At 40.7% G+C, this 23060-nt stretch overlaps 1 protein-coding gene across 1 annotated transcript in view; it reads left to right on the forward strand.

The window, feature by feature from the left end:
- The window catches only part of ice1 (KIAA0947-like (H. sapiens)), a 152674-nt gene that overhangs the window by 99397 nt on the left and 30217 nt on the right, over positions 1-23060 (forward strand). The window contains exons 10-14 of the mRNA XM_080214491.1: positions 4212-4248; positions 4339-4398; positions 5203-5283; positions 10718-11118; positions 15087-20243. Of these exons, the coding sequence (XP_080070617.1) occupies positions 4212-4248; positions 4339-4398; positions 5203-5283; positions 10718-11118; positions 15087-20243 (5736 nt within the window). The remainder of the gene's footprint in view (positions 1-4211; positions 4249-4338; positions 4399-5202; positions 5284-10717; positions 11119-15086; positions 20244-23060) is intronic.

The raw sequence follows: 23060 nt of genomic DNA on the forward strand, positions 1-23060 counted from the left end.
TCCCCCTTCCCCCTATATTGTACACTACTCTCTGAAGTCACAATAGTATACACTACTCTCTGAAATCACAACAGAGTATCCAGCCAGCAGTTCAGCATATTATGATTCTGCAGTTTCAGAGCTATCCTGGAGCAAGTCAGAAATCATGTCCTTAATGTTAGGTCTCATCAGTATGTTCAAATAGTGCCATGGATTTGCAAGGATATCTGAAGAGCAGCAGGAGAGGGAAGTTCTCCTGTTATCTTGGCTGTATTTATTTATCCCTTAACTAACACTGCCAAACACTGATTAAGCTATCTCTTACTGATTCTGGGATCTCCCTATGCAGAAATTGGTTGCTGACTTTGCCTAAGTTCTACTGTGGCTAAGGAAGATTTTTTTTTTCACAGCATGTTCTTGTCCAACTAGAAATGAGGCATTGCTGGATTTGGTGCTGGGGAATGAGGTGATGCCAAGTGGACCAAAGTCCTATGCGGAGCACACTAGTCAGCATCACCCTTTACATAAGGGTTAAACTAGTAATGTAGAAGAGCAAGGAACCATCTACGTTAGAATGTCTAAATTGTAAGAGGATTTGCTCCAATGGGATGAGAAGGAACCCAGGATTGACAGGAAAACTGATAGCAAACAATGGACAATCTTTGAGGAGGAGATGCTTCAGCTACAGGCTAGATACATTCCAATAAGGCAAAAAGAAAGGGGAACAAAACTTCAGGCTTCTTGTTTGACGAAGGAGATGGATAATATAGTACATGTCAGGTAACTTCTTTAAGCAAAAATCAAATAAGCTACAATACGTTGAGAGGGAAAGTGAAAAGGAAAATAAGACAGGCAGACAGAGAATATGATAAAAAGAATGGCAGTTAACATGAAAGGGAACCTAAAATTTTACTGGCATGTAAATAGAAACAGGTAGTAATACTTGGAGTGGGTTCTATTAAAGATAGAGAGGGTGATATATGCTTAGAGATGCAGAGCAAGGCTAGATGGAGAAGTCATAAGAACATAAGAAATAGGAGCAGGAGTAGGCCATCCAGCCCTTCGAGCCTGCCCCGCCATTCAATAAGATCATGGCTGATCTGTCGCTGCTCAGTTCCACTTTCCCGCCCTCTCCCCATAACCCTTAATCCCCTCTCCTATCAAAAACCCATCAACCCGCGTCTTAAAAATATTTAGCGAGGCAGCCTCCACCACTTCAACGGGCAGAGAATTCCAGAGATTCACCACCCTTTGAGTGAAGAAGTTCCTCCTCAACTCCGTTCTAAACCACCCCCCTTTTATCTTGAGGCCGTGACCCCTAGTCCTATTGTCTTTTTTGAGCGGGAAGAACCTCTCCACCTCTACCCTATCCATCCCTTTCATCATCTTATATGTCTCAATGAGATCTCCTCTCATCCTTCTAAACTCTAACGAGTACAAGCCCAGTCTATTCAGCCTCTCCTCATAGCTCAACCCCATCAACTCCAGTATCAGCTTAGTGAACTTGAGAGGGGAAGTGATAAGAAATATGGACTGGCAAAGAGATAATAGGAGAATAGAATGGCAGCTAACGTGAAAGGAACTTCAAAATCTTCTGCCAACATGTAAATAGTAACTGGAGAGTAATGGTTGGATTGGGCCCTATTAGGGATAAAGAGGGTGATATAAACTTCGTGTCACCAGCAAGACTAGAATACTTATTGAGTTTTTAGCAGTGTCTGAGGGGGAAATGCAAAAATAATGATAGATGTAGAGACGGTAATGCAGTGATTGGGATGAAAATTGAGAGGCAGGAAGTACTGGAAAGGCTGGCTGTGGATGGCAACCCGGTTTGCAAAAGGAAGTGAGGGTGAAGATAGGGGAAGGTCTTATCCTAACCTTCCAATCTTCCCCAGATATAAGGAAGATGTGAGAGGGTGGAGAGTTGCAAATATGATACCCATAAGAATGTAAAGACAGCCCTAGTAATTACAGACCAGTTAAATTTAACATCGATGGTAGGTAAGGCTGAAGAAACAATTATCAGGGAAAAGATCAAACAGCTCTTGGATAGGTTTGAGTTAATCAAGGAGACCCAGTCTGGTTTTGCAAAAGGCAGATCATGTTTGACTAATCTAATTGAATTTTCTGATTAAATAACAGAGAGGTTTGATGAAGGGAATGCCATGGTTGGTCTCTTTATAGATTTTCAGAAAGGGTTTGACAAAGTCCCACATAAAAGGCTGATTAACATTGTGGATCAAGGATTAAGAAGGTCAGTGTCAACTTGGGTAAACGAAACTGGCTCATGGATAGAAAACAGTCATAAATGTTATTTTTCACACTAGTTGAAGAGACTGGTGTTCCCAAGAGTCACTGCTAGGACATTTTTTACATATATATGTATAAATTATTTAGATATTGTAGTATAGAGTTGCACTTAAAACTTTGCTTATTATGTCAAACTTGGAGGAATGGAAAACAGTGAGGATGATATTGATCAACTGCACAGACTGGCTAGCAGAACACGCAGACAAGTAGCAGATGAATTTAATGCAGAGAAGTGTGAGATAATACATTTTGGCAGAAGAAATAGGGAGAGGCAATATATTTGTATTTGATTTGATTTATTATTGTCATGTATTAACATACAGTGAAAAGTATTGTTTCTTGTGCACTATAAAGACAAAGCATATTGTTCATAGAGAAGGAAAGGAGGGATTGCAGAATGTAGTGTTGCAGTCAGAGCTAGCGTACAGAGAAAGATCAACTTAATGCGAGGTAGGTCCATTCAAAAGTCTGTTGGCAGCAGATAAGAAGCTATTATTGAGATGGTTGATACGTATCCTCAGACTTTTATATCTTTTTCCCGATGGAAGAAAGTATGTCCAGGGTGTATGGGATCCTTGATTATGTTGGCTGCTTTGCCGAGGCAGTGGGAAGTGTAGACAGAGTCAGTGGATGGGAGGCTGTTTGCATGATGGATTGGGCTACGTTCACAATCTTTTGCAGTTTCTTGTGGTTTTGGGCAGAGCAGGAGCTCTGTGATACAACCAGAAAGAATGTTTTCTATGGTGCATCTGTAAAAGTTTGTAAGGGTTGTAGCTGACATGCCAAATTTCCCTAGTCTTCTGGGAAAGTAGAGGCGTTGGAGGGCTTTTTTAACTAAAGTGTCAGCATGGGGGAACCAGGATAGGTTGTTAGTGATCTGGGCACCTAAAAACTTGAAGCTCCCCACCATTTTTCTTTTGTGTCCATTGATGTAGACAGTGGCATGTTCTCCTCTATGCTTTCTGAAGTCTATGACAATATCTTTTGTTGACATTGAGGGAGAGATTATTGTCATCGCACCAATTCACCATTTGGACTTCTTAGAGTCACCATGTAGATTCTGTTCTGAAAAATGTGCACGAGCAGAAGGACCTGGGGTAAATGTGCATTAGTCTTTCAAGATGGCAGGACTGACTGAGACAATGATTAGCAAAGATTATGGAATTGTGAGTTTCACAACTAGAGGCGTGGAATACAAAAGCAGCAGGGAAGCTGAACCTTTACAAAGCTGTGGTTAGTTCATAACTAGAATATTGCATCCTGTTCCAGTCACCTCATGTTTACAAGGACTTGTGGGTCCTTGAGAGGGTGCAAAGAAGATCTAGTCAAGTGTTTTTAGGGTTTCAACAAGAATGTTAGGTCAGAGAGGCCTTGGTTGTCTTCTTTTGGAGCTAAGGCTATTGGAGGAAGATTAAATGGAGGTATATAAGATTATGACAGATTTAGTTAAGATATAATGTGGATATGCCGGCGTTGGACTGGGGTAAACACAGGAAAAAGTCTGACAACACCAGGTTTAAGTCCAACCGATTTATTTGATAGTACACTCACTAGCTTTCGGGTTAGTCCCTTCGAAGGGACTAACCCGAAAGCTCGTGAGTGTACTACCAAATAAATCGGTTGGACTTAGACCTAGTGTTGTCAGACTTTTTCCTTAGTTAAGATAGACAGAGAAAAGCTTCCTGTTATTGATGATATGAGGATGAGGGAATTGAGATTTAAGGTTTTGGGCAAGATATTCAAGGGGAATGTGCAGAAGAACTTCATTATGGAGTGGATGGTAATGATCTAGAAATTGATGTTCACAAAGAGGAATTGACTTGATTTGCTTTATTATTGTCACATATATTAGGAAACAGTGACTAACTTAAAAGGTTGATACTTGTTGTTTTGACGTTGGTAATGTATTTTTAAATCAACAGGAAAAACTGATACTACAACAGAAGAACGGTGTAAAAGGTAAAGTCCACACCCTTCATTCTGAAAAACTTTTTTACTAATTGTATAATCAAATACATGTTAAAACATCTACAATATGATGTCCTACAGTTTTGAAAGATGCACAGACACAGAATGCCTCACGGGAAGTACCAACAAAAATTGACACAGGTAAGTAATTCAGCATCCTAACACTCAGTACATTTTGTACATGCATATTGTGTTTCTGTTTTGATTTTAATGGAATTATTAATAATTCTTCAGGATTGAATATTCACAGTCACTGGGGAAGAGTTTGACTCTTTGCAACATATTTGTTGATTAAGCAAGTACTCATTATATCGCTGTAAATAGCCAAAAGTAAACCTACCCTTGTCATATTTAGGCCTAACGATGTGCTCTTCATGCCTGTTAGAATTTTGAAAGATCAGTAATGAGCTACGGTGTGCATTTCTTGCATCTGCTGAATTTAATTTGAGCTGGAGATGGTCATATTTTGGCTGGAAAATCAAAGGTAATATTTGGGAGTTAAAAGCAAATTACTGCAGATGCTAGAATCTGAAACAAAGACAAAATACTGGAAAATCTCAGCGGGTCTGACAGCATCCGGGAGGTGATGGCCTAACAGTGTTGTCACTAAACTATTAATCTAGAAACTCAGCTAACGTTCTGGGGACCTGGGTTCAAATCCCACCAGCAACCATTCAGTTGCACCAAGGCGTTACAGAAAAGTCATACAAGATGGATGCTGCAGTTCAAGAAGCTGGCTCACCACCATCTTCTGGCCAATCATAGCCAAGAAACAATGTTAAAACAATATTAGAAACTCATGCATTTGGTGCCCCAATTTTCTGAATCAGTATTTGCAATACATATTTCAGCAGACAAAAGTCCCCATTGGAAGCAAGACATTGGAAAAGTATTCAGCATTTACATATGTATGTTTGATGTATTTACTGTTGATTGTACCCATAGATAAAGTAAAAGTGTTGCTGGAAGAAATATGGATGTGTATTGAAAAGCCTAATGTACAAGAGAAGCCAAACAAGAGCCCAGGTATGCTGAGTCTGATTTGAATTGTTTGACTCCGTCATCTGGTACAAAAAGGGAATAGCATCAACATTGCTCACCTTTATAGAATCATAGAATAGCTACAACGTAGAAGGAGACCATTCAACCCATCAAATCCACACCAGTTCTCTGCAAGAATAATTCAGCAGGTCCGACTCCCCACCCAATCCCTGCCACCTGCATATTTTTGGTGCTTACCAAATTCCTTTTTGAAAGCAACAATTGAATCTGCTTCCACCACCACCTTAGGCAGTGTGTTCCAGATCCTAACCACTTGCAGTTTAAAATATCTCTCACCATGAGGGTGACAATAAATGTCTTTCTCCAACTTCAAGCTGTTGGTTCCTTCGCCAGTCACCATTAGTCTGTGTCCTCTGGTGCTTGACCCTTCCACCTGAAGAGGTACTTTTTCTCTATCTGCTCTGTCTGGACTCTTCAACATTTCAAACCTCCCCTTTAAAGGGAACATCCCCAATTTCCTTGTAACTGATATGCCTCATCCCTGAAAACATTCTTATAAATCTTTTCTATACCCTCTCGAAAGCCATTACATCTTTCCTAAAGTGTGGTGCCCAGAATTGGCCATGTCACTCTAGTTGAGGCTGAGCCAGTGTTTTATAAAGGCTTACCATAACTTCCTTAATTTTGCCTCAGTGCCTATATTTATAAAGCCTAGGGATTTGGTTTGCCTTTATTAACTACTTTTCAACCTGCGCTGTCATCTTGTGAAGGGTAGATCGTGCCTCATAAACCTTATCAAGTGTTTTGAAAAGGTGACCAAAGAGGTGGATAAGGGTAAGGCAGTTGACGTGGTGTATATGGATTTTAGCAAAGCGTTTGTTAAGGTTCCCCATGGTAGGCTTCTGCAGAAAATGCAGATGCATGGGATTGAGGGTGATTTAGCAGTTTGGATCAGGAATTGGCTAGCTGATAGAAGACAGAGGGTGGTGGTTGATGGGAAATATTCAACCTGGAGTTCAGTTACAAGTGGTGTACCTCAAGGATCTGTTTTGGGGCCACTGCTGTTTGTCATTTTTATAAATGACCTAAATGAGGGCGTAGAAGGATGGATTAGTAAATTTGCTGACGACACCAAAGTTGGAGGAGTTGTAGACAGTGCGGATGGATGTTACAGTTTGCAGAGGGACATAGACAAGCTGCAGAGCTGGGTCGAGAGGTGGCAAATGGAGTTTAATACGGAAAAGTGTGAGGTGATTCACTTTTGTAAGAGTAACAGGAGTACGGAATATAGGGCTAATGGAAAGACTCTTCGTGTTGACGAGCAGAGAGATCTCAGGGTACATGTGCATAGCTCCCTGGAAGTTGGCACCCAGGTTGATAAGGTTGTTAAGAAGGCGTACGGTGCGTTAGCTTTTATTGGTAGAGGGATCGACAAGTTGGAAGAATGGGCAGATAGGTGGCAGATAAAATTTGATGCAGAGAAGTATAAAGTAATTAATTTTGGTAGGAAGAAATTGGAGAGTTTAAAATGAAGGGTGTGCAGGAACAGAAGGACATGGGTGTATATTTGCAAAAATCATTGAAGATGGCGGGACAGGTAGAGAGAACAACTATTGAAGCATACAGTATCCTATGCTTTATTAACAGTGGCATAGAGTACAAAAGCAAGGAAGTGATGTTGAATAGGACATTAGTTAGACTTCAGCTGGAGTATTGTGTACAGTTCTGGGTAAGACACTAGAGAAAGGTTGTGAATGCATTGGAGAGTGCAGAAGAGGTTTACAAAAATGGTTCCAGGGATGAAAAACTTCAGTTATGAAGATAGATTGAAGAAGTGGGGATTGTTCGCTTAGGTGAGGAGAAGGCTAAGAGGAGATTTGATACAAGTGTTCAAAATCATGAGGGGGCTTGACAGAGTAGATAGGGAGAAACTGTTCCCACTTGTAATAGGATCAACGTTAAGAGAGTACTGTTTTAAAGTGAGTTGCAAAAGAAGCAGCTGTGATGTGTGAAAAAACTTTGGGTCTGGAATGCACTGCTTGGAAGTGGAGGCAGGTTCAATCAAGGCATTCGATTGCATTGAATCATTATTTAAATAGAAACAATTTGCAGGGCTATGGGGAAAAAGCAGGAGAATGGCACAAAGTCATAATGCTCATTTGGAGAGCAGATGTAGGTATGACTGGCAGAATGATGTCCTTCTGCACCTTATCAATCTGTAACCCTGTTAATTCTAAAGCATCAATTAAGTTAGTTAACTCAATTTGCTTTCAGCATTTCAAAAAGCTTTCCCACCACCTAAGTTAAACTGACTGGCCTTAGATTTAGCCTTATAACTTTGTTTACAATTTTTCTAGTGTTATAATCTATGTAGAAGCTGATAATTAAGGAGAAATTCAAACTTCCAGTTGTGAGCTATAAGAATGTCAAATTTCACATTTTATAATTAATTTACTGGATCAATCGACTAAAAAAGCACAATTTTCTTGTGAGGCAACTTGTTCTTTAAACTATGTAAATAAAGTTTTTTTTTGCTTCTAATCACTCTCCCAGAATTCCAGGTCTCATAAGAAACAGTTCATATTACTCCAGTGAGTTACTTCATTTCTACTTCCCAACTTGGTAACTTCTAATCCCTGAACTGTCTCACTCTGTGAAAGCTATACTGTAGATTTCTTCCTCTAGCTCCAAGCTAGGCAGAACTTCCAGCCGCTTTTAACTCCTCAAGAAATCAGCCTTCAAACTGAGCACAAGCTCCCATCTGCATTCTGCACAGTGAATGGTAGAGTCTGCATCTTCTCTGCTTAATGTGCAGGCCTGACTAATTCTATCTTCTTCTTGCTCTCTGCCTCTCAGTTGGCCTATAGTCTACATGAGTCAAAGCTGCAAAACCCCTCCCGTCTGAGATATGCCTGGGTTTTCAAGGGATGCTTGTCTCCTGATAACAAAATAGCTTCTCCATCCATGTTCCTTTGGTGATGGGAAATATGTGAGCTTTGTATTTAAACAAAATGTTAATTAATTATCTTTGATCACGACTTTTTTTCATCTTAGTAAAGGGATAGGTTTCTGCACAACTGTTTACAACTTTGTCGATACCACCTTTCTAGGACTTAAGGAGAATCAGGCTCTATCTATTGTTGGTATAGGAACAGTGGTCAAATGTGAATACTTTGCACCTACCTCTCAATAAAACATCTGAGTCTCTTTGATTTTGACCATCCAGACTTACTGTCAGGCAGATTCCAGCGCAGAATGACCCTTCATCAACTACTCTGCCTTTGAAGCTACAGTCCCAAAATATAGTAATCTTTTAAACCAAAGTTACAATCCTAAAACATCATAATCTTATTAACCTCATAATTGTAACACAAATGCTCTAACAGCCTGCATCTGAGGAGGATTGGAAGCAAATGGCCAGTACCTCTGAAATTTCTGTTCTTACTACCCATTGTTGTTGAATAAAGCCGACCTGGTCCTGATGAATATTCATGTCAACTGCAGGCAGCCTTTCTAATGCCTCCTCTTAGCAATTTTTAGCTCATCCAATATCTCAATTGTAGCCTCCTACATTATGGAAGCATCTTCTTTGGTAAAGACAGATGCAAATTATTCATATAGCTTCCCTGTCGTCCCTGTTACCTCCATGCATAAATCCTTTTATTAACCCCTAATCAACCATTTCCCTCCTTTTACTATTTATATGCCTAACTAAAATCTTTATTCTCCTTTTATGTTAGTTCCCAGTCTCTTCTCATACTCTTGGCCTTTTTTCCCTTTTTCACTGCTCCTCTGAACTTTAGGTAGTCAGTCTTATTCTCACTTCTGTATCATCCTACATTTATTATATACACTTTCTTGTTTCATCTTATTTCATCAACCAGGGAGCTCCAGCTTTGGTTGCTTCATCTCACCCCTGTGGACTGTACCCCAACCAACTCCTGATTGGATTTGATTTATTATTGTCACATGTATTAGTATACAGTGAAAAGTATTATTTCATGCACGCTATACAGACAAAGCATATCATACGTAGAGAAGAAAAGGAAAAGGTGTAGAATGTAGTATTACAGTCATAGCTAGGGTGTGAGAAAGGTCAACTTAACATAAGATAGGCCCATTCAAAAGTATGGCAGCAAGGAAAAAGCTGTTCTTGAGTCAGTTAGTACATTACCTCAGACTTTCGTATCTTTCTCCTGACAGAAGAAGGTGAAAGAGAATATGTCTGGGGCACGTGAGGTCCTTGATTATGCTGGCTTCTTTTCCAAGACAGTGGGAAGTGTAGAGTCAATGGATGGGAGGCTGGTTTGCTTGATCGACTGGGCTTTGTTCACAACCCTTTAGTTTTTTGCGGTCTTGGACAGAGCAGGAGCCATACCAAGTTGTGATACAACCAGAAAGAATGCTTTCTATGATGCATCTGTAAAAGTTGGTGAGAATCGTAAGGGACATGCCCAATTTCATTAGTCTCCTGAGGAAGTAGAGGCGTTAGTGGGCTTTCTCAACTATAGCTTCAGCATGGAGGAACCAAGAGAGGTTATTGGTGACCTGGACACCTAGAAATGGTGGCACAGTGGTTAGCACTGCTGCCTCACAGGGCTAGGGGCTCGAGTTCGATTCCCAGCTTGGATCACTATACGTGCAGAGTCTGCATGTTCTCCCCTGCATGGGTTTCCTCTGGGTGCTTCAGTTTCCTCCCAGAATCCAAAATACATGCTGTTTGGTGCATTGGCCATGCTAAATTCTCCCTCCGTGTACCTGAACAGGCACCAGAATATGGCAATTAGGGGATTTTCACAGTAACTTCATTGTAGTGTCAGCCTACTTGTGACAAATAAATAAACTTTAAGTTTAACGACACTTCATTGTTCAGTTACAAGTTTGCCTACCAATGTTGAAATCCAACAAAATTAGCCCTCCTTTAAATATGTATTTTTGCTCCTAATTACTCCATGCCTTTTTTGATAGCTAATCTAACCTTATGATCACCATCCCATAAACATTCTGAACTGACATTTGATCCTCTTGACCTACTTCGTTTCACAGAGCCAAGTACAGCAATGTCTCCTTCCTTGTTGGGTCAGAAATATACTGTCAAGAAATTTTTCCTGAACACACTCTGGAAATTATTTTCCCCATCTGCCCTGTACACTGTTGTTTCCCAGTTTATATTGAGATAACTAAAGTTGCCCATTATCACTACTCTATGGTTCTTGCGCCTCTCTGTAATTTCCCTGAAATTGTGTTTCTTTTTTACAGTTTCTTTTTGTGTATAGAATTCACCCAGTTATGTAATGACACCTCGAGCTGTTGGTTCTTAATCAAAAGACTTATATGGTGATCCTGCTCTTCATACTTATGTTGGTGGATGTTTGGGGTGTGGGAAACCAGTTTTCAAAAAATACAAATGTTTGAATATGTTTAAAATGATTAACTTTTTGATTATCAATTGTTGTAGGAAAGAAGGGGCTTTCACAGAAGAAATGTAAGACTGATAGAAGCAGTTTAAGTAACCCAAGTCACAGCAGTCCACTGAAAACTTCAGAGCTGCCAACATCCTCACCCCCATATCAGCTGGAATGTAACCAAGAGGAAAACAAATTTGCAAGGATGGATGAGAGTTTGACTGATGAAGGATTGAAAAGCATTGGTGACAGTGCTTTCTATGAAGACAAAACTATAGAACTGACGAGACTGAAAGATTTCACTGACAGTCTGACAGCTTCAAGTACGGATGCTGATGATGATGATGATGATGAGCAAGATGTCTTAAGCCGACAGCTGCAAGAGATACTTGACTGGACTGAACCTCTTCCTCCACAACTCTCTCCACTGCCATGTTCCCCTTCAACTAAAAAGGCAGGTCTAAACAAAAAGTTGATAGTTGTTACAGAAGAACTCATTTTACTTACTTTATCAATTATTCTTAATTATTCCAGTAATTGGTTTCACCCTGTGTTCTTTTGGGTCTTTGGGCTGCCCTATTTCAGAACATTATGGTGCACCATTAACTATTATGTTGTGACCCAGACTCCAAAACTGTACAGTGCTGATCATTTTCCTGCTCCAGCCTGTTTTTGAAAAGTATTTGACATCTCCGCAGCACAATTAAAATGATAGTTTGCAAGGGGTTGATACAATGCAAGATTCGAAAAGCACTGTAGTTTCAGTATTGATTTTAAAACAGTAGAACTGGATTTTGAAAGGTCTTAGAAGAATATGGATTAGGTGCCTGTGTTACAAAAGTGGACAAGGAGGAACTTGTAATACCAGAAGCATGTGTTTGTGGACAGCTAGCTACAACTTGTGAAGCAGAGATGGTGCAAGTTTACTGTTATAAAAGTGTGGGGTGGGGAGGGGGGGTGGATTTTGTCTTCAAAAATTAAGCTGATTTGGGGGTGGGGGGAGGTGGTTTAAAAGCATTGAAATTGACAGCACACCATGAAACCAGCTCAACAAGCTGACTTCAGTACTGTGTGCAGTTTTGGGCGCCGCACCTGCGCAAGGATATTTTGGCCCTGGAGGGAGTGCAGAGGAGGTTTACTAGGCTGATACCGGAGTTGAGGGGATTGAGCTATGAGGAGATGCTGAATAAACTAGGCTTGTACTCGTTAGAGTTTAGAAGAATGAGGGGAGATCTCATTGAGACGTATAAGATGATGAATGGGATGGATAGGATAGAGGTGGAGAGACTCTTCCCGCTCAAAAAAGACAGTAGGACTAGGGGGCACAGCCTCAAGATAAAGGGGAGGCGGTTTAGAACAGAGTTGAGGAGGAACTTCTTCACTCAAAGGGTGGTGAATCTCTGGAATTCTCTGCCCGTTGAAGTGGTGGAGGCTGCCTCGCTAAATATTTTTAAGAAGCGGGTTGATGGGTTCTTGATAAGAGAGGGGATTAAGGGTTATGGGGAGAGGGCGGGAAAGTGGAACTGAGCCACAACAGATCAGCCATGATCTTATTGAATGGCGGGGCAGGCTCGAAGGGCTAGATGGCCTACTCCTGCTCCTATTTCTTATGTTCTTATGTTCTTATATCAAGTACAAGCGAGGACAGCCCCCCAGGAGAAGCAGTTGCACATTTAAATATGGGAATAGGTGAAAAGAGCTTTTTAAACTGGAGTTTTCATCTCTTAACTATGGGTACATGGATTTCGGATTTCACTGGCTTCCAGGAACTCACCAGTGAAAGCAAAGGGATTTGGGGAGGACTGGGGATTTGAGCGAGCAAGAGATGAAACACTGGCCTCAATCCTTCGGCAGAATTAAATTTAACACGCAATTCTACTCTCCTGCCCTGCTTTAGGTCGCTAAATTGCTTCTAATTCCGAAGCGCAGCATAACACTGCATTCCTGCTCCTTGTTTAGCATCACCGACCACACCACCTTTTCCTGCATGGCGGGCTTATTCCTCCCAGCAGCAGTAAACAATATCTCCCTGCTGGCCACTACAGACAGCAGCTTTAGGTCTAAGGAGGTATCTGTTAACAAAGGGATTCCATAACTCCATTTGATTCCTCTGTTCACCCATCTCCACAGTTCAACAGTGTCCCTTTAAATTGTTTGGATGAAGTTATCTCATGCGAGTCATCCTGACGGCCATTCACGCTCACTGTTTGGCAAATCAGGCTAGGTCAACCACACCACTTCCAAAGAGAACGAAAGCTCTGTAGTTGACCTGCCGTCAAAAACTTACAGGTAGCTCATCAATTTCTGCAGTTTGTAACTTTTGAGCATTAAGCTACATTTATATATTTACACCATTTTCTTAGATGAAGTACAAAGGGGGAGAGGCCAGGTTAGCATTAAAACAACACAACTGTTCAGAAAAGCTGCTGAGAAGTAATGTCACAGAAATGTTGTTATATTCCCTTACACCCAAATTAACTGTAGAATTAAAAGTACGTGAAAAAATGTTTGTAACTGAATGAATGGAAACCGACAGGAATTGAGTTCGGTTACACTTTTCAGCTTCAATGTTGTCCACATTGGCATAGCTGCGGGGAGAGATCAATTATTGGACAGTTTAAATTTTAAAACTTTAATTCATCATAATTTGATAACCAGCATTTATACTTGCATTGGTCTAATGCAGAATGCAGTGCTTAAATGCCATTGCATGCTCCAAACTTCACAAAGAGGTAGAGCACATGTATGTGCTCAGCATAATTGAAAGCATATAATTTAACATTACACTGGTTGGCATATTGAGGCCATATAAATCTACTGATGCATCAGTAGTTTTTATCAAAGAGCATTTTAAATAGAAACTGAGATTCAAGAGGAATAAAATATTTATTGGAACCCATAAAGGAACAAAGTATTCCCAAATAGATTGAATATAAAAAACGACGGTTAGTCGTGTTTTTAAATCTCAAAGAAATTTCACTTCATCCATTCTCCCTTGTTCCCTCCCCTTGCCAGAAATTGTCAACTCTTTGCTAAGTACAATGCCAATGCAGTGAGCAACCTCTCACCCTGATTCAAATATTTATAGTTGTGTGAACCAAAGACTTGTTTGGCTCTGTTGCCATCAACATGCATGATTCTACATTTCCAACAATTAAAGCAATCATGAATCTGGGAGTCTTTTTTCCCTGCCCAGGGATGCTAATTGAATTGTAGCAAGCCAACTAATACCCTGATTGAAATTGGAAACTGAGAATGGGCTGGACATTGACCCTCGGATTTTCTTTAATTCTCTGACTCCGCTGCTAAATAAGATAACATGGGAGCCTCACGTTGATGTACTTGCCATTCTTGCACTTAAAAAAGTCACAGTGGTTAGCACTACTGCTTCACAGCACCAGGGACCTTGGTTCGATTGCCGGCTTGGGTCACGATCTGTGTGGAAATGTACATTCTCCCCTTGTGTGTGTGTGTGTGGATTTCCTCTAGGTGCTCCGGTTTCCTCTCGCAGTTCAAAGATATGCAGATTGGTTGGCCATACTAAATTGCCCCTTAATGTCAGGGAGATTAATGGGGTAAATATGTGGGGTTACCGGGATGGGGCTTGGGTGAGATTGTTGTCGGTATAGGCTCAATGGGCCGAATGGCCTCCTTCCTGTACTGTAGGGATTCTGTTCTATGAAAGAGAAATGTCATACCACTTTGTCATTTTCCATTTACAAAGAACGAAGAAAATTACAGCAGACTAATAGGCACTTCGGCCCTCCAGCTTGCAGTGACAATGCTTCCCAACTGAACTAAATTCCCATACCTTTCCGGGGACCATTTACCTCTGTTCCCATCCTATTCACATATTTGTCAAGACGCCCCTTAAAAGTTACATTCATATCTGCTTCCACTACCTCTCCTGGCAGCGAGTTCCAGGCACTGACCACTCTCTGTGTAAAACAAAACTTGCCTCATACATCTCCTTTAAACTTTGCCCCTCATATCTTAAACCTACTATCCCCTAGCAATTGACTGTTCCACCCTGGGGAAAAAGCTTCTGACTATCCTCTCTGTCCATGCCCCTCATATTGCAGACTTCTATCAGGTTGCCCCTCAACCTTCATTGTTCCAGTGAGAACAAACCAAGTTTCTCCAACCTCTCCTCATAGCTAATGCCCTCCATACCAGGCAACATCTTGGTAAATCTTTTCTGTATCCTCTCCAAAGCCTCCACATCCTTCTGATATTGTTGCGACCAGAATTGAACACTATATTCCAAGTGCACCCCAACTAAGGTTCTACAAAACTGCAACATGACTTGCCAAATTTTAAATTCATAGCCCTGGCCAATAAAGGCAAGCGTGTTGTGTGCCTCCTTGACTACGTTAACAAGAAACAATTTAAATGTTTAAATATTTTTTCTCTCTTCTGCAGCAAAGCCTATTTGGAGATATTACAGATTCAAGTGATGATGAAGGTTGTAATCTTCCTGGAAGGAGCTGTAGTGAAAGTGTTTCAGAGACTGATCAACTAGATAGTTCTGGATGTACCGAGGTCCTGATAACTGATCAGATGTCCATGATAGAAGCAAGCATTCCAGCAAGTATGGTTGGAGAGTCTGTGGAGAAAATGGATTGTTCTGAGGCAGAAGACCTGAATGAGCACCCTTTGACAAAAACTGAAAAGAAGGGTGAAATGTCAGATCCTTGTTTGATTGTCAAAGATGCTCAGTGTAGAAATGAGAACGGCATGGAAGTTCAGTCTTTATCTGAGGAAACTCAAACCAGAACTCCAGACATGTCCAATGTTAAGAATTTGACACCTTCACAACACATTGACAATGATGATATTCAGGAGGACAATACCACAGAAAGTTCAAAAAACATTGTGGATTCAGTAACATCTAATCTTAAAACTGTGGAACCTAAATTTGAAAGGTCAAAGCCATGCAGTAAAGAAGAATGTGGAACAAACACATATATTGAAGAAGTGGAAAACATGGAGCTTTCATCACAAAAAGCCAATGCTTTTGGACAGCAAGGTACAACCTTTGAACCAACAGAGGTGGCAAAAATTCATTATACTAGCAACAGACAAAGAGATGAATGCACAGATTCTTCAGTGCTACCCTCTGATATGGAGCACATCACATCAGAATCCGTGACAAAGGAGCAAATTGACACCAGCACAGTGGAGGGAATAATGCCACTTTCCAAGCTCGACAGTGAAGTAGTATTTGGCGTTATGCAAGATAATTCAGCTGAATGCGTTCCTACTGGAGACATGGAGATGGAGGAAATGAATTGCAGTCATTCCACACCTGACAGACAGAAAAGTGAATGTACACAGACTTTGGTGCAGCCAACTGATGTGGAGCTTCCTCAAGTGGACTCACTGACCAAAGAGCAAAACTTTAACAAACTCGAGGAAGTAGTGCCTTCAGCTGAGGTTTATTGTTCTATGGAAGCTGATGTTTCTCAAAACCTATCCAAGAACTGTGTTTCTACAGGCTGTACAGAGATGGAAGAAATTAAATCGGATACTTCAATATCTGATAATCAGAAAGATGAATGCACATTGACTTCAGAGCCAGCCTCTGGTTTTGAGCAGACCCATACTGCATCTGTTGCAGAAGATCAAAGTCAACTTGAGAAAATGCAAGAAGCACCACTAACTGATTTTGACTGTTCTATAGAAACCACCGTATCTCCGGATAAGCCAAAGAACTTTGTTTCTATGGAGGATACAGAGATGGAGAATATTAATTCTGTTAGTTTAAAATCCGTAAGTGAGGAAGATGAATGCACGCTGTCTCCTGTGCTGTCCAGCGATATTAAAGAGTCTGTAGCAAAGGAACAAAATGGACTTGACAGAATACAGGAGACAACTGTACTTGACAAGACTGACAATTCTGTCACAGCTGAAGTTGCTAAGAATACATCCAAGGACAGTGTTTGCACTGGAGCTCTGGAGCTGAACAATGATGTTTCCAAGAGTTCTGCTTCTGGTAGTCCTAACAATAAGCTTACAGAACCTTTAGAAGAAGAATGTATTCAACATGGCCAATCAGTCTTGGTAATAAAGGAGAAAGACAATCTTGACAAACTCAAAGAGGTCGCTTCACTTCAATCTGATTGCTCTATGGTAGATGACAGTTCTCAGATCAGTTCCAAATATAATAAGGATACGGAGATGGATGAAGTAGATTCAAACGGTTCTACATCTGACAGAGTGCAAGATGAAGATGTATTAACCTTAGCGCCAATCAGTACTCAGCTGACTCGAGCAGAGTCTACAACAAAGAGTCAAGCTTGTCTTAACGAGGTGGAACAGGCTTCTCCAGTTGTTGAGTTTGACAGTTCAGTGATATCTGGTGTTCTTCCAGATAAGTGCAAAGACCATGTTTCTACACAAGTTCTCGAGATGGAGGATGATAGCTCCAGTGAATGTGCGTCTATTGAATGTACATTGATTTCAGTGGAGTCTTCCATTGAAGAACCTGAAATCAAGTTCACAATGAAGGAGTATGACATAATTACCCGAGCAAAAGGAGCATCTTCATTTCTTGAATCAGACCATTCTTTTATGGTAACTGATTTTGCTCAGGACAAAGCTGCAGATTGTACTTCTACTGTGGGCATTTCCAACAAATGTGAAAGTTTCCTTTCCACACGGTCAGAATCAGCTGAAGATACTGAGAAGATAAAATACGTGGTTCGTGAAAGTCCAGTTGATCATTGGGATGGGGGAAAAGATAAGCTGTATAAGGTGGAAAATGAGGAAGAAGAAAAAAGTGATATGGAAGAGATAAAAAATCATACTTCAAAGCTGTCAGGGGAATGTTTGTCTTCTGATCAAATTGCCACACAGTCTGAAATAAATACTTATTCAACTCAATCCACGAGTCCAGGTGTACCACAGGATCATGTTGGACAAGAAACTCTTGTGCAAGTTGGGCAAAGCAAAGCATGTGATACTTTAAATAATAATGTAGTGGAATCTGAAGAAAATGCAAATTCAGAAAAAAGTGTGGTTATAAATTTGAAAAGTAGAAAGCTACCTGGGAATGAGATCCAGCTGCCACTTCAGGAATCTGATTCTGCCTCAACACAGATTTGTGAGATTACTCCACAAAACTCTGAGGCAGAAGTCTCAACGTTGGTTAGAAAAGTCAAAAGAAAGCAATGGCATAGAATGATTCCAACTATCCAGGAAGAAACGCAGGAAGCCATTGATCAAAAAGTGGTTGAAATGGAAATCACGATGGAAGTTTGCTCACCTGAAAATCTGAAGGCCGGGGTTGAGAGACTTGAAACTGAGCAACGCTCACACTCTGTTAATGGCCATGTTATCGTTCAGTGTGCAGAATTGCCTTTTGATTCTAAAAGTGCATCAGAATCTAATGAAACTTGTCATAATATCGAAAGCATAACTAATTCTAAGGGTGAGTCAATAGCCAGCTATCCTGAATGCATTGAGAGTAAAACTGAACCGGTGACTTTGAATAAAGATTGTTCACAAGATACCTGTCGAACTCCAGTATGCAAAGCAAATGCAGACACAAATATGAATTCTGAAAACCAAGATGAAAATGGTGACAATACCATGTCAGTCATATGTGAAGCTTCAACTTCAGCTTTAGATTTAGATACCCCTGTGCTACAAGAGCCATTTTCAGAATTGAGCTCTAACACTGGCAAGTTGTTAGGGTGCACACAAATGGAAAATGAACATTTAGTAACAAATAATTGTCTACAAAATAAACCTAAAGTTGTGGAGAGGTTGAAAAACTCATCAGAAGCCTTTTCCAGTCAAGATAGTAACATTTGTATAAAAAAGCAGTTTGGCATCCAAATGAAAAAGAATACCATTCGGATTGCAGAGGAAATGCCCAGTGGCATATCAAATATAACAATGGTGAATAACTCTACAAATACATGTATGGAAGGGACCTGTAGTCATATATCTTTTGTACAAAGAGTGGACAGTTCAACACAAACTGAAAATGATGGTTCACAAATAGTGCTTTACACTGGCACTGATCTATTAGCTGCTCCTAAAACTGTTCCTCGGATGGACTTTGTTGAAGAAGGTAAAGTAGGAACACCAAAAGCTAAGCGACATGCTAGTTATTGTGATTTGTGGAATCCATCATTTCCTGATGTTCCTTCAGACCATCGGAGACCCATTCACACAGTGGAATTAAATGAAGAAGAGGCATTGTTCGAAAGTGCAGTTGACAGTTCGGCGGATATAGAGTCATTTGGAACTTCGGAATGTGAGCACACCTCCAAAAAGACGGCAAAAAGCAAAAAATTGTGTCGAATATTACCAACTGCTTTGATAGAAGCAGATGGGGATGTGCAGCAAAATGGCAGTTTACAAAAGTCAGAAATGCAGTCTACCTCTAAAAGTCGTGTAGTTTTGAGAAGAAACAAAAGAAGTTCAAATCAAAATAATCCACCTGCACCAGCCAATAGTGACACGTCCGCTCCGGCGTCGTGCACACAAGAGATCCATCAAGTAATGTTAGAAATGGGCAAACCTCTACCACCTTTGCTGCCACCACTTGTAGCCACACCTCCAAGAACTGCACGAGCTGCAAAACTAGTTTCACCTCTTGTTACAATACCTAGTGTAACCCCTCAGTGTTCCCCTGCAGATGATTTGTTTTCCCTGTCTAAAGAGACCTCAAAGACTGCTTCAGTTTCACCTCCATTGGATTATCCTCAACAAAAGTCTCCCTCAATGCACTCGCCATCCCCATTAGAATTCACAAGCAATGAAAGAATCCAGTCTTCTCCCTTACAGTTTTGCACTACAACTCCAAAACATGCTGTTCCTGTGCCCGGGAGACTACCTCAGTCTGCATCATCTACTGGAGGTTCAGCTTTACCTCAAGAGAACTCTGTAAAAATTCTGGATGCTATGTATCCCAACCTCTCTGCCCGGGCCAGAACTTTAAATATTCTCCGTGGAAATGTTCAGCTCAGCATCCGTGGCCCCACAGATAGTGAGAACCAAGCTGGGGCTGTGAATCAAATCCTAGGGTTCAAAGCAATCAATTCTGCTGCAACTGCATTTGTGAAAGCAGGAAGCAATACCAGATCAGAAGGCACAAAAACTGAGGGACAAGAAAAAGATTTAGAGCAGCAACAGCCAGCTGTTGCTTGCGCATCAAGTACTGTGGAAAGACCCAAAAGAAAGCAAATGGCTCTCAAAAGAAGTGCAGAAGATATTGGAACAGGAAAAGCAAAGAGACAGAAAACAGAAAATAAGTGTCAGAATAGTGATATTACTACTGATTCAACTACCCCGCAAGAGTCCTCCACTGTAAGTGTCATTGAGACAACCAAACCACTTTCCAATGGGCTAGTAGAACAGCAATCGGAATTTGAACATTTCTCTCAGTCTCTTGAATCTGTTAAGTCAAGTGAAGAGGCTGTATCCAGTGCCTTAATGAAAATCACTCAGTCCTGCTTTGACCTACTGCCTGTTCTGCGTAGCCATGTGTTTGTTGGGAAAATTCCTCAGATTCCAGTATTGCGTGATGAAGAGAAGGAAGTGATTTGTGAATTGAGTGGCAATAAGGTAAGCATGTGTAACCAATTTTATTACAATAATCAACTGATTTGTCAAACTTGGCTCATGATGCTAATTTAGTATATTGCAAATATTCTTGGATTATTGCTGATAATAAGGAAGGCAAGAATATGGAAAAGTGCCACCAAGGGCTAGGCTTGTTGTACTATATGGTATTAATTAACTACACTTCAGAAATAATTCCCTGGATATGCAGTGATAATCCACCATATACAATCGCTGAAAGCTATTGATTGGTAATTCATTTCACTTGCTGTTTGTGGGATTTTATGCATAAACTTGCTGCTGGTTAAGTTCACATAACAGCAACTGCATTTCAAGAGTATTTTGGTATATAAAGTGCTTTGTTCTGAGGATGTGGTTATATATTATGCAATTGCGCTTTTTTTCTTTAAATTATTTTTCCTTTAAATAATGTATTTCTTTCATTCCTTCTCTTTCTTCCTAAAATTAAACTCCCCAATGAAAATGCCAAAGAAAAGCACCCAGTTAATGTATGCAAATCAAATTGCATATTTTTATTTATTATGGTTTAACCTCCTAATACAGGAAGGATTTTGATGCAAGGTTGAACAGTTACTTACGATTGCAAATCGTTTTTCTTAATCCAGTGTGTCAGATTCTTGTATTGCCATGTACTTTCCATTTTTTAAAAAGTTTTAATCTGTCACAAATAACATGCGATTCCAATGCTTCCAAAGTTTTAGCTAATTCACCATACATAAAAAAGAAATCTTTTCTCTTTTGTAAATTAATACTTAATTTCTGGAAATGAACAGGATATAATTTTAAATAGGAAACGAACCAATCATTAGGTATAAGTATTTATGTACACAGAAACATATGGTTTAGGTGCAGGAAAATGCCATTCAGCCCCTCTAACTTGTTTAGCCATTTTTTATGATCTTCGCCACTCTGATTGTGACCTCAACTCTGCTTTCCTGCCTAACCCCTCTAACCATATGGTTAGCACTGCTGTCTCAGAGCATCAGGGACCCAGATTTGATTCCCGGCTTGGGTCACTGTCTGTGGAGTCTGTGCATTCTCCCTGTGTCTGTGAGGGTTTCCTCCTACAGTCTGAAAAATGTGCTAGTCAGGTGCCTTGGCCATGCTAAATTCTCCCTCAGTGTACCTGAACAGGTGCCAGAGTGTAGCAACTAGGGGATTTTCACAGTAACTTCATTGCAGTGTTATTGTAAGCTTACTTGTGACACTAATTAAAAAACCTTTGACTCCTTTGGTATTCAGAATTATATCTGACTTTGCCTTAAAAATATTCAACCACCCCACCTCCAAAGCTACCTGGGGAAGAGAATTCCATAGACTAATGACCCTCTGAGAGAAAAACAAATTTTCCACACATCTCTATCTTAAATAGGAGGCCACTTATTTTTAAAATAGATCTCCTCGTTTAGGTATCACCGACAAAGGAAAACATCCTCTTGGCATCCACCCTGCCAAATACCCTCAGGATCTTTTATGTTTCAAAAAAATCACCTTTCATTCTTCTAAACTCTAATGGATACAGGCCCAACCTGTCCAACCTTTACTCATAAATAATTCTTGGCATGATGGAATCATATCACGTGAACCTTCTCTCAGCTGCTTCTAGTACAATTTTATTCTTGCTTAGGTAAGAAGACCAAAACTGTACACATTACTCCAGATACGGTCTCACCAGTGCCCTCTACAACTGTAGCAAAACTTCTCTACTTTTACATTTGATTCACCTTGGAATAAACCTCAACATTCTACTTGCTCTTAGCACTTGCTGTACCTGCATGTACCAACCTTTTGTGATTCATGTACTGCAAAGTTTGCAATATCTCTTAATTTACATAATATGTTGCTGTTTTTTATTCTGCCAAAGTGGACAAGTTCATGAAAACATGTGAATAAGCGGCAGGAGTAGTCCATTCATCCTCTCGAGCCTGCTCTGCCGTTCAATAAGATCATGGCTGATCTGCTGATTGCCTGAACTCCACATTCCTCGCACTCCGGATAACTTTTGATTACCCTGTTAGTTAAGAATCTATCTACGTCTACTTTTAAAATATTCATTGACTGTGCCTCCAACACACTCCAACCTTGCCTTGTAAGATAATCCCACCCACGCCCCCAATGCACACACGCACTTATATACACATAAGAACATAAGAAATAGGAGCAGGAGTAGGCCATCTAGCCCTTCGAGCCTGCCCCGCCATTCAACAAAATCATGGCTGATCTGTCGTGGCTCAGTTCCACATTCCCGCCCTCTCCCCATAACCTTTAACCCCCTCTCTTATCAAAAACCCATCAACCCGCATCTTAAAAATATTTAGCGAGGTAGCCTCCACCACTTCAACGGGCAGAGAATTCCAGAGATTCACCACCCTTTGAGTGAGGAAGTTCTTCCTCAACTCCGTTCTAAACCGCCCCCCCTTTATCTTGAGGCTGTGCCCCCTAGTCCTACTGTCCTTTCTGAGCGGGAAGAGTCTCTCCACCTCTATCCTACCCATCCCATTCATCATCATATACGTCTCAATGAGATCTCCCCTCATTCTTCTAAACTCTAACGAGTACAAGCCTAGTTTATTCAGCCTCTCCTCATAGCTCAACCCCCTCAGCTCCGGCATCAGCCTAGTAAACCTCCTCTGCACTCCCTCCAAGGCCAAAATATCCTTGCGTAAGTACAGCGCCCAAAATTGCACACAGTACTCCAGCTGCGGCCTCACCAATGCCCTATACAGCCGCAGCAAGACCTCCCTACTTTTATATTCAATCCCCCTCGCTATGAAGGCCAGCATCCCATTTGCCTTCCTG

This window comes from Carcharhinus amblyrhynchos, chromosome 2, assembly GCF_965287045.1.
Source record: "Carcharhinus amblyrhynchos chromosome 2, sCarAmb.v2.hapA, whole genome shotgun sequence".
Lineage (NCBI taxonomy): Eukaryota > Metazoa > Chordata > Chondrichthyes > Carcharhiniformes > Carcharhinidae > Carcharhinus > Carcharhinus amblyrhynchos.